This window comes from Colletes gigas, unplaced genomic scaffold (assembly GCF_013123115.1).
Source record: "Colletes gigas isolate AHSC1104 unplaced genomic scaffold, ASM1312311v1 Colletes_gigas_Sc00015, whole genome shotgun sequence".
Taxonomy (NCBI): domain Eukaryota; kingdom Metazoa; phylum Arthropoda; class Insecta; order Hymenoptera; family Colletidae; genus Colletes; species Colletes gigas.
Window position 1 is genome coordinate 417251 of NW_025106644.1, and position 18586 is coordinate 435836.

Consider the following 18586-nt stretch of genomic DNA (forward strand, 5'->3'; position numbering starts at 1 on the left):
ATACAAAGTTCAAGTAAAGAATAGAAAAATATTTCGATTGTAATATTCACACAGAGACGTACAATTAACTATAAAATAAGAATGAAGTTTATTGCTTTAATTTTCGAAATACTTTAACGCTTAGTGCGTCCGTTTTATCTCCTTATGCCTATCGTTCAAACTTGATATTCGAACCTTACATTGATAACCCAATGTAGTAATATCCTACAAAAAAAGTCGAAACTACGATGACTAAGAGTAAACAGGAGCCTATTCCTGATCATATTTATTTTTCTAGACTGGTATTCTTACGTACAGTTATTTATACTTTTAAACAAAATAGTAAGAGACTTAAAAAAAAAATTGAGATATTATATCAGTGAACGATGATCGATACAAAAATTAAACATGACCCGACTGTATTACGTTATATTCTGTTAGAGATAGTTTAGGTTGGCAACGTATTATTATATTGTGTTGGCACCACATAGGATGCCCCCGCAGTGGTTACTCTCTTTTCCGGTTTGATATGTTTTGTAAAACGTACGTATTTATTAATCCAAATACATATAATTGCAAGTTACATATTAAATATACAGGGTGTCCGGCAAACCCTGGCAAAAATTTTAATGGGGGGTTTTAGAGGCCAAAATAAGACGAAAATCAAGAATACCAATTTGTTGATGGAGACTTCGTTAAAAAATTATTAACGTTTAAAATTCCGCCCGGACGGAATTTTTTTCTCGAAAATGCGCAGGATTTCGGGGGTACGTCTATTCACCAAAAATAATTGCAATTGACCCCCGCAACCGACAATAATTTTTCCAGAATGATTTGAAATTTTTTTTTCGTTGAAAAATTTAATCCCCCTAGATTTTCGGTAAGGAATTTTTTTCTCAAAAGTGCGTAGGATTTCGGGGGTATGTGTAATGACCAAAAATGATTGTAATTAACCCCAGCAACCGAAAATAATTTTTCCAGCACGATTTGAAATTTAATTTTTTCGTCGAAAAATTTCACACCTTCTCGAATTTTTTTCTAGAAAGTGGGTAGGATTTCGGGGGTACGTCTATTCACCAAAAATAATTGTAATTGATCCCCGCAACCGAAAATAATTTTTCCAGAACGATTTGAAATTTTTTTTCGTTGAAAAATTGAATCCCCCTAGATTTTCGGTAAGGAATTTTTTTCTCAAAAGTGCGTAGGATTTCGGGGGTATGTGTAATGACCAAAAATGATTGTAATTAACCCCTGCAACCGACAATAATTTTTCCAGAACGATTTGAAATTTTTTTTTTCCGTCGAAAAATTTCACACCTCGAATTTTTTTCTAGAAAGTGGGTAGGATTTCGGGGGTACGTCTATTCACCAAAAATAATTGTAATTGATCCCCGCAACCGAAAATAATTTTTCCAGAACGATTTGAAATTTTTTTTTCGTTGAAAAATTTAATCCCCCTAGATTTTCGGTAAGGAATTTTTTTCTCAAAAGTGCGTAGGATTTCGGGGGTATGTGTAATGACGAAAAATGATTGTAATTAACCCCTGCAACCGAAAATAATTTTTCCAGCACGATTTGAAATTTAATTTTTTCGTCGAAAAATTTCACACCTCGAATTTTTTCTAGAAAGTGGGTAGGATTTCGGGGGTACGTCTATTCACCAAAAATGATTGCAATTGACCCCCGCAACCGACAATAATTTTTCCAGAACGATTTGAAATTTTTTTTTTCGTTGAAAAATTTAATCCCCCTAGATTTTCGGTAAGGAATTTTTTTCTCAAAAGTGCGTAGGATTTCGGGGGTATGTGTAATGACGAAAAATGATTGTAATTAACCCCTGCAACCGAAAATAATTTTTCCAGCACGATTTGAAATTTAATTTATTCGTCGAAAAATTTCACACCTTCTCGAATTTTTTTCTAGAAAGTGGGTAGGATTTCGGGGGTACGTCTATTCACCAAAAATGATTGCAATTGACCCCCGCGACCGACAATAATTTTTCCAGAATGATTTGAAATTTTTTTTTCGTTGAAAAATTTAATCCCCCTAGATTTTCGGTAAGGAATTTTTTCTCAAAAGTGCGTAGGATTTCGGGGGTATGTGTAATGACCAAAAATGATTGTAATTAACCCCTGCAACCGACAATAATTTTTCCAGAACGATTTGAAATTTTTTTTTTCCGTCGAAAAATTTCACACCTCGAATTTTTTTCTAGAAAGTGGGTAGGATTTCGGGGGTACGTCTATTCACCAAAAATAATTGTAATTGATCCCCGCAACCGAAAATAATTTTTCCAGAACGATTTGAAATTTTTTTTTCGTTGAAAAATTTAATCCCCCTAGATTTTCGGTAAGGAATTTTTTTCTCAAAAGTGCGTAGGATTTCGGGGGTATGTGTAATGACGAAAAATGATTGTAATTAACCCCTGCAACCGAAAATAATTTTTCCAGCACGATTTGAAATTTAATTTTTTCGTCGAAAAATTTCACACCTCGAATTTTTTTCTAGAAAGTGGGTAGGATTTCGGGGGTACGTCTATTCACCAAAAATGATTGCAATTGACCCCCGCAACCGACAATAATTTTTCCAGAACGATTTGAAATTTTTTTTTTCGTTGAAAAATTTAATCCCCCTAGATTTTCGGTAAGGAATTTTTTTCTCAAAAGTGCGTAGGATTTCGGGGGTATGTGTAATGACGAAAAATGATTGTAATTAACCCCTGCAACCGAAAATAATTTTTCCAGCACGATTTGAAATTTAATTTATTCGTCGAAAAATTTCACACCTTCTCGAATTTTTTTCTAGAAAGTGGGTAGGATTTCGGGGGTACGTCTATTCACCAAAAATGATTGCAATTGACCCCCGCGACCGACAATAATTTTTCCAGAATGATTTGAAATTTTTTTTTCGTTGAAAAATTTAATCCCCCTAGATTTTCGGTAAGGAATTTTTTTCTCAAAAGTGCGTAGGATTTCGGGGGTATGTGTAATGACCAAAAATGATTGTAATTAACCCCTGCAACCGACAATAATTTTTCCAGAACGATTTGAAATTTTTTTTTTCCGTCGAAAAATTTCACACCTCGAATTTTTTTCTAGAAAGTGGGTAGGATTTCGGGGGTACGTCTATTCACCAAAAATAATTGTAATTGATCCCCGCAACCGAAAATAATTTTTCCAGAACGATTTGAAATTTTTTTTTCGTTGAAAAATTTAATCCCCCTAGATTTTCGGTAAGGAATTTTTTTCTCAAAAGTGCGTAGGATTTCGGGGGTATGTGTAATGACGAAAAATGATTGTAATTAACCCCTGCAACCGAAAATAATTTTTCCAGCACGATTTGAAATTTAATTTTTTCGTCGAAAAATTTCACACCTTCTCGAATTTTTTTCTAGAAAGTGGGTAGGATTTCGGGGGTACGTCTATTCACCAAAAATGATTGCAATTGACCCCCGCAACCGACAATAATTTTTCCAGAACGATTTGAAATTTTTTTTTCGTTGAAAAATTTAATCCCCCTAGATTTTCGGTAAGGAATTTTTTTCTCAAAAGTGCGTAGGATTTCGGGGGTATGTGTAATGACCAAAAATGATTGTAATTAACCCCAGCAACCGAAAATAATTTTTCCAGCACGATTTGAAATTTAATTTTTTCGTCGAAAAATTTCACACCTTCTCGAATTTTTTTCTAGAAAGTGGGTAGGATTTCGGGTGTACGTCTGTTCACCAAAAATAATTGCAATTGACCCCCGCAACCGACAATAATTTTTCCAGAACGATTTGAAATTTTTTTTTCGTTGAAAAATTTAATCCCCCTAGATTTTCGGTAAGGAATTTTTTTCTCAAAAGTGCGTAGGATTTCGGGGGTATGTGTAATGACGAAAAATGATTGTAATTAACCCCTGCAACCGAAAATAATTTTTCCAGCACGATTTGAAATTTAATTTTTTCGTCGAAAAATTTCACACCTTCTCGAATTTTTTTCTAGAAAGTGGGTAGGATTTCGGGGGTACGTCTATTCACCAAAAATGATTGCAATTGACCCCCGCAACCGACAATAATTTTTCCAGAACGATTTGAAATTTTTTTTTCGTTGAAAAATTTAATCCCCCTAGATTTTCGGTAAGGAATTTTTTTCTCAAAAGTGCGTAGGATTTCGGGGGTATGTGTAATGACCAAAAATGATTGTAATTAACCCCTGCAACCGACAATAATTTTTCCAGAACGATTTGAAATTTTTTTTTTCCGTCGAAAAATTTCACACCTCGAATTTTTTTCTAGAAAGTGGGTAGGATTTCGGGGGTACGTCTATTCACCAAAAATGATTGCAATTGACCCCCGCAACCGACAATAATTTTTCCAGAACGATTTGAAATTTTTGAATTTAATTGTTATTAACTTTTTAACGAAGCCTCCATCAACAAATCTCTAGAATCCCCCATTAAAATTTTTCCCAGGGGTGGCCGAACATCCTGTATAATAAATGTTAAAACGCATCACGCTTGGAGTTAAAAGTTAATGCCCATGATATTCCCTATTATTCGCTACTTTGATAAAATTAACAATAAAGAATTTGCCGGACTATAACACATCACGATGTTCTAAATATTAAAAAAATTCAACGTTAAAAAGAGTACGAACCTGCGGCTTTCCGGTGTCATCGTAACACTTGTCTTCGTCGCGATATTTTTGAAACCGACTATAAAGTTCATCCGAAGGTTCGGGATCTGCAAGTACCACCACTAACGAGATAGCAACTAGTATCAACATCCTCTTGTGTCTTCCTCGCGTCATATTTGAATTTCGGTGATAGCTTCTCTTTGTTTTAATGTCGATTCACTTTCTTCGACGGAGACCGGTAATCGAAAACTTCCTCCTTTTCGGATTTCTTTGAAGGTTAGGGTAAATCCTGTTTCACGATTCGGTCCAGTGAGAAGAAAATCCGCAACAATAATTTTTACTTTTATCGCCGAGGCTGCATTCCGCGAACGGTCCTTGCCTTCTTATCTATCTAACGTTCATTAATCTTAACATTAGTCTTCGAAATAGCTACTCTTGGTTTATCAAACTTGATATACCGACTTTTTTCTTTTACAAAGTATACGATTAAAAAGCAGCGGAAAGACGAATTATTCGGCACGATGTAAAGAAAAACTTAACGCGTGATAGCATTGAAATTTGAATAACAAATAAAACAATACTATCAACAATCTCGTCCATAAATCAAAGTAAAGCTTTTCCACGTTAAGTTTATTTCACAGATAATGTTTGTTTAGATAATATTTGTGTACTTGTATAAACTTTAAAAACCTCGACAACTAAGTAACTAATATTAACTTCAAAGTGCACAAATCACAAATCGTAACTCGATGGAACATTTATGAAACGAAATTCAAACGTGAAAACACAAAGAATTGCGATCGCAATCAATTGGTAAATTTTAGGTACGAAAAAATCTCGCGTCTCTTACAAAGGGAACAGAGTAAGGTCTGCAGGTAATTAACACGATCAGACGGCACACGACGAGTGAAAATCGTTTACTTATTTGTCAAATAACAATGCTTGCACCGGGTGTCACGGATTTTTCAAATCAAAGGATAAATTTCTTGTTCTAACCTCTTCGACCGACAGAAGACTGGGGGAATCGTGAAGAAATGCTCTCTCCGCGCGACGGTACACTGAGAAACTGAACGAACGAGAGGAGTCGCGTGAGTCGTGGGCCGTGAGTGAGGCTTTGGGGAAAGTCGAGTGCGCCGATGGGCTGGCGTTTGTGGTGGTAACACGCCGCCACTCGTGGTAGAAACAGAGATGCCAGAAGTGCACCGAAGGCACTCTCTCACACTATGCCAGATCACGCGTACGTGAGCTCGTGGAGTTTCGGAAAGTCGACAAAGGCAAACTGACGCATGCCCTCTTTCTCAATTCTCCGAAGCTGCTCGAAGTAATTTCGGACCGCCTCGTGGGAGTCGAGAGAGAAAGGCTGACATTTGCCTTCTCGCTCTTAAACAACTGAAATCCGACCTCCGTCAACGGCATACGATTTGGAATCTCGAGCTGAAATTCTCGACAGTCCAGGCATTTTTACTTTCCGACCTATGTAGGCGCACATAAGCAAAGTACCCATCAGGAAAAAAAATTTTGTAAAATTTATTTTACGGAAATACACGTTTTAAGACCCCCTGATCATATTTTAACTATTGAAAAAATAAAAATTTTTTTATATATTATTAATATACGATTTTTCGAAATCAAAATACTTTAAGATTGAAAATTAATAAATTAAAATGAGAGTCTACTCTTTGCCAGTATCGTGCACGCTTTGACATTTTTCAATAAGAAGAGTTCTTATTTTTATAACATAAACAAAACAGTAGAATTAATAGTTACCGAAATTAATTAATAATGATTTTTGTCGATATGTTTTGAGATAATCGTATCAGTTTGTTATGACGAACTAAATAGAACTAACTAGAAACAAAGGAAAAGTGATCCCGTTTGTCAGTTTAATACTTAAGTATGGGTTGGATCTTAAATTTTAAAAGAACATAGTCGAATATTTTTAAAGATACAAAACGTAGCGTTTCATTTTAGAACAGTAACATGAGTTGGCAGGTAATGTCATAAAACTGTTTTACCCAGTTATATCCCTTTTTACCTGAAGTATGAGGTAAAAAGTACGAGATACAAGGTATGACTATTCGAAAATCGTTCACATTTTATCAATGTAAATGAAGCGGCCTTTCCATCAGAGTTAAATACAAAATTTTGTAATTTCTGTGAAAACAGAACTTTCATTAGATGTACGTGGTGCTTGAAATTTTTATGTTTTGACTGTTTTTATGAAAAGTACTGTAGCGAAAGGCTGCAACGAACAATTTGAATATTCGCGCAATTAGAGACTAACAAGGAACCATCGCGAACGGTCCGGCTTCGATTTTGATGAAACTTTGTACACTTATAAAGCAGCCAAAAATAATCGACACGTATTTTTTTTTAGCTGCGGTAACTCGAGTTTAAGGGGTGAAACCACCCGTTGAAGTTTTGGCTCGAAACGGCTATCTCGAAAACGGAAAGACATACAAAAAAATTGTTAATGGGCGAGGTTGATGGTTTCTTATGTACAATAACATGGTGTTAAAAAATTAAAAAAAATACAATTTGTTTATAACAAAAAAAAATTTATTAACTTAATTTTTCATTTTATTGAAATTTTCATAATGACAAAAAATGACGAGCATTTTATTCCAAATCCATTGGTATGCGATTTTTTAAAATTGCCTCCTACAGTTTTGCAGATTTTGATGATTTACATCTTGCGCGCACATCCATTATGGTAGTAGCCGTTCTAACTTTGATTTTAATGAAGCACTGTAGGCTTGCACTACTTCTAGAGGACAAAATCGGGAAAAATACAAGAATACCAATTTGTTGATGGAGGCTTCGTTAAGAAATTATTAACGTTTAAAGTTCCGCCCGTACTGAATTTTTTTCTCCGAAATGCCCAAGATTTCGGGGGAATGTGTAATGACCAAAAATGATTGTAATCGACCCCTGCAACCGAACATAATTTTTTCAGAATGGTTTGAAATTTTTTAATTTTGTTGAAAAATTTCACACATTCTCGAATTTTTTTCTCAAAAGTGCGAAGGATTTCGGGGTATATATATTGACCAAAAATGATTGAAATTGACTCCCGCAACTGAAAATAATTTTTTTAGAACGATTTGAAATTTTTTTTTTCGCTGAAAAATTTGGGCACCTACGCCCTGTCGATTTTTCTTAAAAATTCGTTTTTCATTTTTAATAATTTTGTTTGACGCCCTACAAAAAAGTTGGCCAATACTTTTTTGTAGGTAACTATGAGCTCTACTTCAGAAAAAAGTTTCATTGAAATATATTCACTATTGTAGGAATTATGGCTGTTTGAAGATTGGACCATTTTTATTTTTTCTCATTTTGCGGGGTCAAGGATCAACTTTTTGCATATTTTTGGAATATCTACATATTCTACACTAAAATATGCGTTGTTTGCCTTTTGAAACATTAAAATCGTCCAATCCGTTCAAGAGTTATGACATTTTAAAGATTCGCATAAAGGGGAGCATTTCTGGCTTCACATTAGATTTTCGGTAAGGAATTTTTTTCTCGAAAGTGCGTAGGATTTCGTGGGTATATGTATTGACCAAAAATGATTGTAATTGGCCCCCGCAACCGAAAATAATTTTTTCCAGGAAAATTTGAAATTTTTAATTTAATTTTTTAATAACTTTTTAACGAAGGCTCAATCAACAAATTGATATTCTTGATTTTCGTCTTATTTTGGCCTCTAGAATCTCCCATTAAAATTTTTCCCAAGGGTGGCCGAACTTTTACAAATCCATTGGTATGTAATATTTTAAAATTGCCTCTTACAGTTTTGCAGATTTTGATGATTTACATCTTGCGCGCACATCCATTATGGTAGTAGCCGTTCTAACTTTGATTTAGTGCAAGCCTACAGTGCTTCATTAAAATCAAAGTTAGAACGGCTACTACCATAATGGATGTGCGCGCAAGATGTAAATCATCAAAATCTGCAAAACTGTAGGAGGCAATTTTAAAAAATCGCATACCAATGGATTTGGAATAAAATGCTCGTCATTTTTTGTCATTATGAAAATTTCAATAAAATGAAAAATTAAGTTAATAAATTTTTTTTTGTTATAAACAAATTGTATTTTTTTAAATTTTTTAACACCATGTTATTGTACATAAGAAACCATCAACCTCGACCATTAACAATTTTTTTGTATGTCTTTCCGTTTTCGAGATAGCCGTTTCGAGCCAAAACTTCAACGGGTGGTTTCACCCCTTAAACTCGAGTTACCGCAGCTAAAAAAAAATACGTGTCGATTATTTTTGGCTGCTTTATAAGTGTACAAAGTTTCATCAAAATCGAAGCCGGACCGTTCGCGATGGTTCCTTGTAAGTAACGCGTGCGCGCGCGCGAGAGGAGAGAAAGAGAGAGCGTGTGTGCGAGGTATGTATAAATAATCCGCGAGCGAGCGGGCTCTTTCTTCTTCCTGTTTCTCCTCGCTTCAGCAGTCGATTTGTATCATTAAAGTATTTTTGTTAAAACGTACTCACAGAAGCATTTTGTTAAAACGCCCTCACAGTACCATTCATGTACTTCGTACATTGAAAATAACATATGTTAAATGTAATTGGTTAAATTCAACTTTAAAAAAAAAATATTCGAAGGTCAGACAAAAATATAATGTCACATTTAGTGTACGATTAAAATATGATTGAAAAAGTAAAAAAAAGATTTGTTTTAGCAGGGTTCGAATACTCAATCGTATTAATAATATACATATGTAAGCTCATACATGGGAATAAAAAAAAATTTCTTTTTTTTTCAATAATTAAAATATGATCAGGGGGTCTTAAAACGTGTATTTCCGTAAAATAAATTTTACAAAATTTTTTTCATCATGGGTACTTTGCTTATGTTCGCCTACATAGGTCGGAAAGTAAAAATGCCTGGGCAGTCGAGAATCTCGGCTCGAGATTCCAAATCGTTTGACGTTGACGGAGGTCGGATTTCAGTTGTTTAAGAGCGAGAAGGCAAATGTGAGCCTTTCTCTCTCGACTCCCACGAGGCGGTCCGAAATTACTTCGGGCAGCTTCGGGGAATCGAGAAAGAGGGCATGCCGTCAGTTTGCCTTTGTCGACTTTCCGAAACTCCACGAGCTCACGTACGCGTATCTGGCATGTGTGCGTGTGCACCCGGCGGTGCTTTTCTGGCATCTCTGCGTTAGTGGTGGTAACACGCCGCCACTCGTGGTAGAAAGTGCAGGCTGCAGGTCCCAGATCAGACTAACAAGAGAAGCGTGGCGATGGTACTGTTAAGGTTACGTTTCACACATTATTATTAACAATGATATATACACGGATACAATTATCAAATTGTTATTCTGTACATTGTATTTAATTATTACGATTCAGTAAAATTACATTAAGATTTAAGTTTAATTTTGATTAATGTTTTTGTCTGCAAACGTGTACGTATCGTTTGCACTGGAACAATTTTTGTTTTAATCCGAGAAGAAATATTTTTCGGGAACACGTGATTTTCTGTTTTGTACGATAATTCGATAAAAGAAGTATCAGATTCGATAATTTCAGGCACTAGTGAGCGAAATTGAAAATTATAGATTTATTAGTGTTCGTACACAACGATCCGTATCTCGCTAGAACGGAAGTGGGAAATTACTCGGGAAGCGATACCTTCTTCCTCCTACTACTGTTTCATGTACTATTATTCTTTAACCTCCTTTCTGATTACGTCATTCATTAACACCCACGCGTTTATAGTTGTTCGATCAATAAATAAAAAGTTTGATTAATGTCGCATCTTACAAGTACAGAATCTGTCCTTACAATTGTATAAAAATATAAGTATGTTGTATGTATACTTTCTTATGTTATTACACGTGATAATGTTATATAGGTAATTATAAAATATTCACAGACTGGATTATAACATATTATTAGATAAAATATTCATATAGTGGATATTCCCTTAGTTGGATTAATATCAGTGAATGCATAATTATTATTACTACTGATATTTAAATAAAGTAAAAATACATAATCGATTATGGACAATTTACACTATATTCATCGAAACAAATATTAGCTTTTAAAATAATTTTAACTGATTATTCGTGTTTCGTGTCCCGATCAAGAAGGGCAGAAAAATGCGCTTGTAAATCTTGATAATTTGTAAAAATATCCTTTTTAGGAACTTCGTGCTCGTTTATGATATCGTTACCGTGCCTCATAAGAAGAGCATTCCAATTGGCTGTTTTTGCACCAATGTAATCATTCTTGACGTTGTCGCCTATATGTACCGCTTCCTCGGGAGCTATATCGACACTGCACCCTTCCTTTGTTAACCTGAGAGCCTCGTTGAATATCGAGGCGTCTGGTTTTTCCACGCCATAACCGTACGAGGTTAAAACGAATGAAAAATAAAATCGTATGTTGGTGTCCAGGAGTATTCCTTCTAATCTCTCGTCGAAATTCGATATCACGCCTAATATCAGGCCCTTCTCCCGCAGAAATTCCAGTAACTCGATCGTGCCCGGATACTTGTGCCAGCACATGCTCGTGCTATAGCACTTAATCAGACTGTTAGCAACCTGAAGGTCATAACGATAAATAAGGTCATCGATAGTGGATGAAAGTTTGGTCAAGGGGCCTTTCTACCTTGTGGGATTAAAAAAATCGATATTTTTTTTTTTTTGCATTTTCCTTTAATATGTAGTCTCGAAAATATGTCTACCAAATATTAAATTGAAATTCGGTAAACTAACGAAGTTATAGCCTGTTGAAATGTACCGCGCGCAGGTATAACAATCAGACGTGAAACTTTAAAGCTGTTTTTCTCAAAACTACATTTTTCGGCACTGCGTGCGTGATAACTAAAAAGCTATTCAAGACATCAACATCAAATTTATACAGTATCCTCAGAACTGGTCTCCCTATAGCATGAACCAGGATAATTGCGATATATGCAATACTTTTTTCTTTTATTAACAAAAAAGCAACCAAATATATGAAAATATTCAGTATTTTTTCGTAAATTAGCTGCCATTTTGCCATTTTTTGTTTTTTTTTGAAAAGATACTAGTTCGTGCTATAACCACACTCATCTATATTAAGAATATCGTTGGTTTTAGGATTTCGAATAACTTGTTCGCAAGATATCACGTACGCAGTCGGGTGCCGTTCGTAAAAACTGTTGTTTGACGATCAACAAAAACAGCGTAATCAATAGATATTATGCGTTGCAAAAATTCGTAAATATAGCTAAATATATAATAAATGTATCTACAAAATCCGGAATTAATCGCTCTTTAATAACCCGCAAAAAAAAAATCACAAAGAAACACGTATTTTTCATGCCTACAAGGTAGAATGGCCCCTTAATTGAGTTAATTTTGCTATTTTTATTTTTTTTTTCAACCCTTTCTTTCGTTTGTTTCTTTTTTAGATACTTTTTTAGTTTGTTGTTCGCGCAACTGGACCAAGCTACAACCATTAAACAAGAACAGATGGAACAAAAATTTCATTAAACAAATTTTAATACCGCTACAATTTTCGGAACATCAATTAATGATTTTTAAATACTAATAGTATTACGTAAACCAGACTAAAATGAAACTATAGTGATGATAAAAGGGAGAAAATAACATTTATTTTGGACAAAATATAACAACACAAATATTTTAATATGTGCATGGATATAGATATACTGCTATAGCACCAATGAAATCATAACGCTATGGCAATATTAAATTATAATGAAATGATTAACTTATAATTTTAGTAATATAGCGTCGCCTCCCGTGAGCACTTGTGAGAGCGCGCCCCCTCTGGTGGCGAGCATGGGAGGCAACGCCACAGTAAACAGAATGAAAAATTTTAATAAGCAGGATCTCCTTTCTTTTCTATAAACTAAAAAACGCGTCTAGATTATGCTCGTAATTAGTTTTTTCAAAATTTCTTTGTTAATTTCGTTTCATGAATTCGATTACAGCTTGAAAACAGGAAATGCTTGAAAAATGTCGATTGTGTGCATAAATATGTAATACCATAATGCTAGACAGATTTTCTATCGGATTTTGATCTGAAGAACACCACGTGGCATTATGTAAATTAATTACAAAAATCAAGTCACGTCAAAATTTTATGGCAAACATATTTGGTGCTATAGTTTTGCTCCGCAGTGTTATACAGGGTATCTCTGGGAAAAATTTTAATGAGGAATTCTAGAGGCCAAAATAAGACGAAAATCAAGAGTACCAATTTGTTGATGGAGGCTTCGTTAAAAAGTTATTAACAATTAAAGTCAAACATTTCAAATCGTCCTGGAAAAATTATTTTCGATTGCAGGGATCAATTACAATCATTTTTGGTCATTACACATACCCTCGAAATCCTACGCACTTTTGAGAAAAAAATTCCTTACCGAAAATCTAATTAGGTGCCTAAATTCGACGAAAAAAAAAACTTTCAAATCGTTTTGAAAAAATTATTTTCGGTTGTGGGGGTCAATTATAATCCTTTTTTGTGAATAGACATACCCCCGAAATCCTACCCACTGTCTAGAAAAAAATTCGAGTAGGTGTGAAATTTTTTGATTGGAAAAAAAAATTTCAAATCATTTTGGAAAAATTATTTTCGGTTACGGGGGTCAATTGCGATCACTTTTGGTGAATAGACATACCCCCGAAATCTTGCACATTTTCGAGAAAAAAATTCAGTACGGTCGGAACTTTAAACGTTAATAACTTTTTAACGAAGCCTCCATCAACAAATTGGTATTCTTGATTTTCGTCTTATTTTGACCTCTAGAATCTCCCATTAAAATTTTTCCCAGGTGTGGCCGAACACCCTGTATAGATCTATTAAAATATATTAATAGTCTAATAATATAAATTAATAAATATATATATATATTTAAGTCCTCAAATCGAAAATGAATTACTTTAGGAGACATTTTGACTTCATTGCTCCCAGCTTACGTTCGACAGTTATCATCTTTGTCATATTCGAACGTAAACTGAAAATAATAATGTTAAAATATCTTATAAAGTAATTAATTCTCAACTAATACTCTTCTGTACAGAATAAAATTATCGAAACGCGATTTGGAATAGACACATACGCCAGAGCATGCATCATCCAATGCTGTATTTTGTCTAATGAAACTTTTGTTCTGTATCTTTCTGTTAAGGAATGCAGTGGCGCCACCTATGAGACACTCCTACGCGTCGACTAGAACGTTCGCTGTACTCGATAACGTTACATGCACTTTTCATTTTCTAAAAGTTACACTATGCAGTTTTAAAGTATTATTAAAGTAATAATAAGTCTATGGATACATTCGTGTTAATAGTGGTCTTACCCAAACCATAACATTTTCCATTTAAGAGTTGTAATCTTGGCCAGTAACAGTGCGTGATCGAATCACTTTACGAAATTCATTTACAATCTTCATAAAATTAAGTTTATAAAATTACAGTAACAAGATAAATATTACACGATAAAAAAATATATAATCTTTCGTTTAATCGAATTTACTTGATCGATCTGTGCAAAATTCTTATTGCGAACAATCTCGTTCAGGGTATAAACTACATTACGTTGAAAAACATAACGTGCATCGTATAAATAATTAAACCGTTATATATTTTTTAAAATAACAAAAAATGAAATCAAATACGAGAGACAAAGTAAAGGAAGACATTTATTTTGCTTAAACTGCGATGTTTATATCACCTTATCCAAAGTATGTTCCGGAAGATGGCCACACTGATCCTTGAAAACATTGTAAACTATCCTCCGCCACCAATTTTTCCATCCAATGCCCGTATGTTTCCCATATATAGGATGTTCCAGGCTGAGCCTGCGAAAACTGTTTTTGAAGCTTCGCGCTACTTTGCGCGAATCGATCGACAGGCCGTGCTGACTCCCGATTTCAACGTAATGCTCTTCTAGTTTCGTCATGAGCAACGTACCGGTGACATCGAACGTTACCAATCGCGGTCGAACGAACTTAATCATTATTAATTAAACCTCGCCTATGAAGAGAAACACCGTATATCTATGTTCAACATCGATTTTGCGTTACCGCCGGCAGAAAAAAAATCACAACTGCTTCGCGCCAGGAACATTTCGATCGGTCTACTGTGCAGTGCTAAGTAACTTTGAACCTCACACAGTCGACGGCACACTGATCGTAATGACAAAAGGTTTGAATCAGTGTGGCCAGATTTGGCAGAATTGGGTGAATCGAGAGGGCGACACTAGTAACGATGAATTTGCTGTAGCGCCTGGCGGAGTGGAGGGGAAACTAAACACATGTGAGCTCGTGGAATGTGGAATCGAGAAACAAGGAGAGTATGCGTCTTTTCTTCTCGCTCTCGACACGGCTATTTTTTTTTATGTAAAATTAAGTCAAATATACGACATTTGATTCGGTTATTAAAAAACATAACCGGAGAAGTCGGTATCAATCTGTTTCTGTAGTAATTAATTCTGTGTAGATCACATCTTCGAAAAATATTTGCTCTTGAACACGGTATCGGCTAAGATTGGCTTCTTATTTCAATAAATTTTACTTGTTCTCAATATCGAAATATTTATTTCTTGAGCGAGTGAGACTGCCTCGAAGAACATCATTCCAAAATATTTGTGCTATACATTTTTAATGTGGTTAGGTAGGCATGCAATATACAAGATTTCGTTTAATGATTTCTTTTTATATCAAATTTAATTCCTTTTAAGATTTATATAAGACATTTTAGATACATAGGCACAGTAAACAAAATTTCATTTTTTTTTTAAAGTTAGAATATGATCAGGACGTCTTAAAACGTGTATTTCTGTAAAAAAATTTTGATTTCATTACAGTACTTTCCTTATAGTTGCATAGGTCGGAGAGTAAACATGCCTGGGGCAGTCGAGATTCAAAATCATATACAGGGTGCTCGGTCACCCCTGGGAAAAACTTTAATGGGAGATTCTAGAGACGAAAATAAGACGAAAATCAAGAATATCAATTTCTTGACTGGGGCTTCGTTAAAAAGTTATTAAAAAATTTCAAATCATTTAAAAAAAATTATTTTCGGTGGAGGGGTTCAATTACAATCATTTTTGGTGAATACACATAACCCTGAAATCTTGCTCACTCTCGAGAAAAAAATTCGGTTATGTGCCTAAAGTCGGCGAAAAAAAAATTTCAAATCGTTCTGGAAAAATTATTTTCTGTTGCGGGGATCAATTACAATCATTTTTGGTCAATAGACACACCCCCGAAATCCTACCTACTTTCTAGAAAAAAATTCAAGATGTGAAATTTTTCGACAAAATTAAAAGAATTTTCAAATCATTCTGAAAAAATTATTTTCGGTTGCGGGGGTCAATTACAATCATTCTTGGTCAACAGACATACCTCCGAAATCCTATCCATTTTCTAGAAAAAAATTCGCGAAGGTGTGAAATTTTTCGACAAAATTAAAAAATTTCCAAATCGTTCTGGAAAAATTATTTTCGGTTGCGCGGTTCAATTACAATCATTTTTGGTGAATACACATACCCTTGAAATCCCACCCATTTTCGAGAAAAAAATTCGAGTAGGTACTGAAATTTTTAGACGAAATTAAAAAATTTCAAATGATACTAAAAAAATTATATTTAGTCGCAGAGGCCAATTAGAAGCATTTTTGGTGAATAGACATACTACCGAAATCCTACGCACTATCGAGAAAAAAATTCTTTACCGAAAATCTAATGTGAGGCCAGAAATACTTCCCTGCATGCGAATCTTTAACGGCAAATAACGCGTATTTTGACGTAGAATATGTAGAAACTGCAAAAATATTCGACAATTTGATCCTTGACCCCGCAAAATGAGAAATACCCCATAAAAATGGTCCAATTTTCAAACGACTATAACTCCTACAATAATGAATATATTTGAATAAAACTTTTTTCTGAAGTAGAGCTCATGGGTACCTACGAAAATGTATTAGACAACTTTTCTGTAGGACGTCAAACAAAATTACTAGAATTTTTAAGAAAAATCGGCAGTGGGGTACTGCTGAAATATTCGGGCGAAAACAAAAATTTCAAATCTTTCTGAAAAAATTATTTTCGGTTGCGGGGGTCAATTACAATCATTCTTGGTCAACAGACATACCTCCGAAATCCTATCCATTTTCTAGAAAAAAATTCTTTACCGAAAATCTAATGTGAGGCCCGAAATACTTCCCTGAAATTTCATGCGAATCTATAACGGCAAACAACGCATATTTTGGCGAAGAATATATAGGAATTCTAACAATATTGAAAAAGTTGCTCCTTGATCACGTAAAATATAAAAAACCCCCATAAAAATGGTCCAAATTTCAAACAGCCATAACTCTTACAATAGTGAATATATTTAAGTGAAACTTTTTTCTGAGGTAGAGCTCATGGGTACCTACGAAAATGTATTAGACAACATTTCTGTAGGACGTCAAACAAAATTACTAGAATTTTTAAGAAAAATCGTCAGGGCGGTACTGCTGAAATATTCGGGAGAAAACAAAAATTTCAAATCTTTCTGAAAAAATTATTTTCGGTTGCGGGGGTCAATTACAATCATTCTTGGTCAACAGACATACCTCCGAAATCCTATCCATTTTCTAGAAAAAAATTCGCGAAGGTGTGAAATTTTTCGACAAAATTAAAAAATTTCCAAATCGTTCTGGAAAAATTATTTTCGGTTGCGCGGTTCAATTACAATCATTTTTGGTGAATACACATACCCTTGAAATCCCACCCATTTTCGAGAAAAAAATTCGAGTAGGTACTGAAATTTTTAGACGAAATTAAAAAATTTCAAATGATACTAAAAAAACTATATTTAGTTGCAGAGGCCAATTAGAAGCATTTTTGGTGAATAGACATACTACCGAAATCCTACGCACTTTCGAGTAAAAAATTCTTTACCGAAAATCTAATTAGGTGCCTTTTTTCGGCAGAAAAAAAATTTCAAATCGTTTTAGAAAAATTATTTTCGGTTGCGGGGTTCAATTGCAATCATTTTTGGTGAATAGACATACCCCCGAAATCTTGCGCATTTTCGAGAAAAAAATTCAATACGGGCGGAACTTTAAACATTGATAACCTTTTAACGCAGTCTTCATCAACAAATTAGTATTCTTGATTTTCGTCATATTTTGGCCTCTGTATGTTTACGTAGGTGACGCAGCGAATTTCAGCTGGTCGAGAGCAAGAAGGAAAGGCTCACACTCGTCTTCCTTCTCGATTCCCCAAAGTTGCGAGTAAGTTATATGTATTTGGTTCCCTCTCCACTCCGCTAGGGGCGCCACAGCAAATTCATCGTTACTAGTATCGCTCACGATGCACTCGATTCTGTCAAATCTAGCCACACTACTCGGAATATTCCGAGCACCAACAAAAGATACCAATGAGAGGTTCAATTTTGACATACGAAAATCTTAATTTAATATCGTGTGACGTTAGGCGTGTCATCTACTATTCTTGTTACAATCTAAGTACATTAAGTTGTCGTAATGTTTTATAAAATCGATACCAATTAAAAACACATCCATTGCAACGAAGAACATTGAATAGAATTGTGTAAAGATTTATACTGTATAAACTGTATTAAACTACATGAAAGAAATGTCGTGCATGAGTGTATTTGAAATTTATATAAAATCGATCCGTTTGGAAGATAACATACCTTATCTATGAAATTCGAAAAAACTATATAAAGGAATACAGTCCAATAATTAAATGCGTCTGATGAACTCGCGAACGCAACGTTTACAACTGGAGTACAAGCAAATGATTATTCTCACACTGTTAACTCGTGACGTTTACGCGAAGAAAGCACGTGAACAATGTTACACATTGCGACATGCCTCCCACCTACTGGCATTTCTCCCGAAAATATATAAATTAATTATATTTTTGAACGTTACTCTTATAGACATTACTTCGTAATAAAGATGAAGTTTCACATTTTACAATACAAACTTCCCA

At 34.5% G+C, this 18586-nt stretch overlaps 2 protein-coding genes across 5 annotated transcripts in view; both read right to left on the reverse strand.

Annotated features, from left to right (window-relative positions):
• The window catches only part of LOC122400016 (laminin subunit gamma-1), a 50788-nt gene extending 44867 nt beyond the window's left edge, over positions 1 to 5921 (reverse strand). Inside the window, exons 1-2 of one of the 3 annotated variants that reach the window (XM_043401186.1) lie at positions 5594 to 5921; positions 4619 to 4984 (exon numbers count right to left, since the gene is read on the reverse strand). In XM_043401186.1, the coding sequence (XP_043257121.1) occupies positions 4619 to 4771 (153 nt within the window). In that variant the 5' untranslated portion in view covers positions 4772 to 4984; positions 5594 to 5921. Of the gene's footprint in view, positions 1 to 4618; positions 5206 to 5593 lie in introns of those variants that run through there. The other 2 variants (XM_043401184.1, XM_043401185.1) reach the window with 2 other exon arrangements.
• A 4566-nt stretch (positions 5922 to 10487) lies between these two features.
• LOC122399742 (rhythmically expressed gene 2 protein-like) lies at positions 10488 to 18414 on the reverse strand. Of its 2 annotated transcripts, none has more exons than XM_043400658.1 (3): positions 18285 to 18414; positions 14309 to 14605; positions 10488 to 11163 (listed from the first exon to the last, which is right to left on the reverse strand). In XM_043400658.1, the coding sequence occupies exons 2-3, from the start codon at positions 14591 to 14593 to the stop codon at positions 10681 to 10683; spliced, it is 768 nt and encodes a 255-aa protein (XP_043256593.1). In that variant the 5' UTR covers positions 14594 to 14605; positions 18285 to 18414; the 3' UTR covers positions 10488 to 10680. The 2 variants fall into 2 exon arrangements, with proteins under 2 accessions (XP_043256593.1, XP_043256592.1); XM_043400657.1 differs by having other exon boundaries at positions 14309 to 14610; positions 18285 to 18408.
• Between the last annotated feature and the right edge of the window lie 172 nt (positions 18415 to 18586).

Excerpts from the sequence above, each read along its gene's own strand:
- LOC122399742 (XM_043400658.1), bottom strand. The coding sequence starts at position 14,593 with ATGATTAAGTTCGTTCGACCGCGATTGGTAACGTTCGATGTCACCGGT. Across the intron at positions 11,164-14,308 it reads CGGAACATACTTTGGATAAG|GTTGCTAACAGTCTGATTAA; the intron begins GTGATATAAACA and ends TATGACCTTCAG.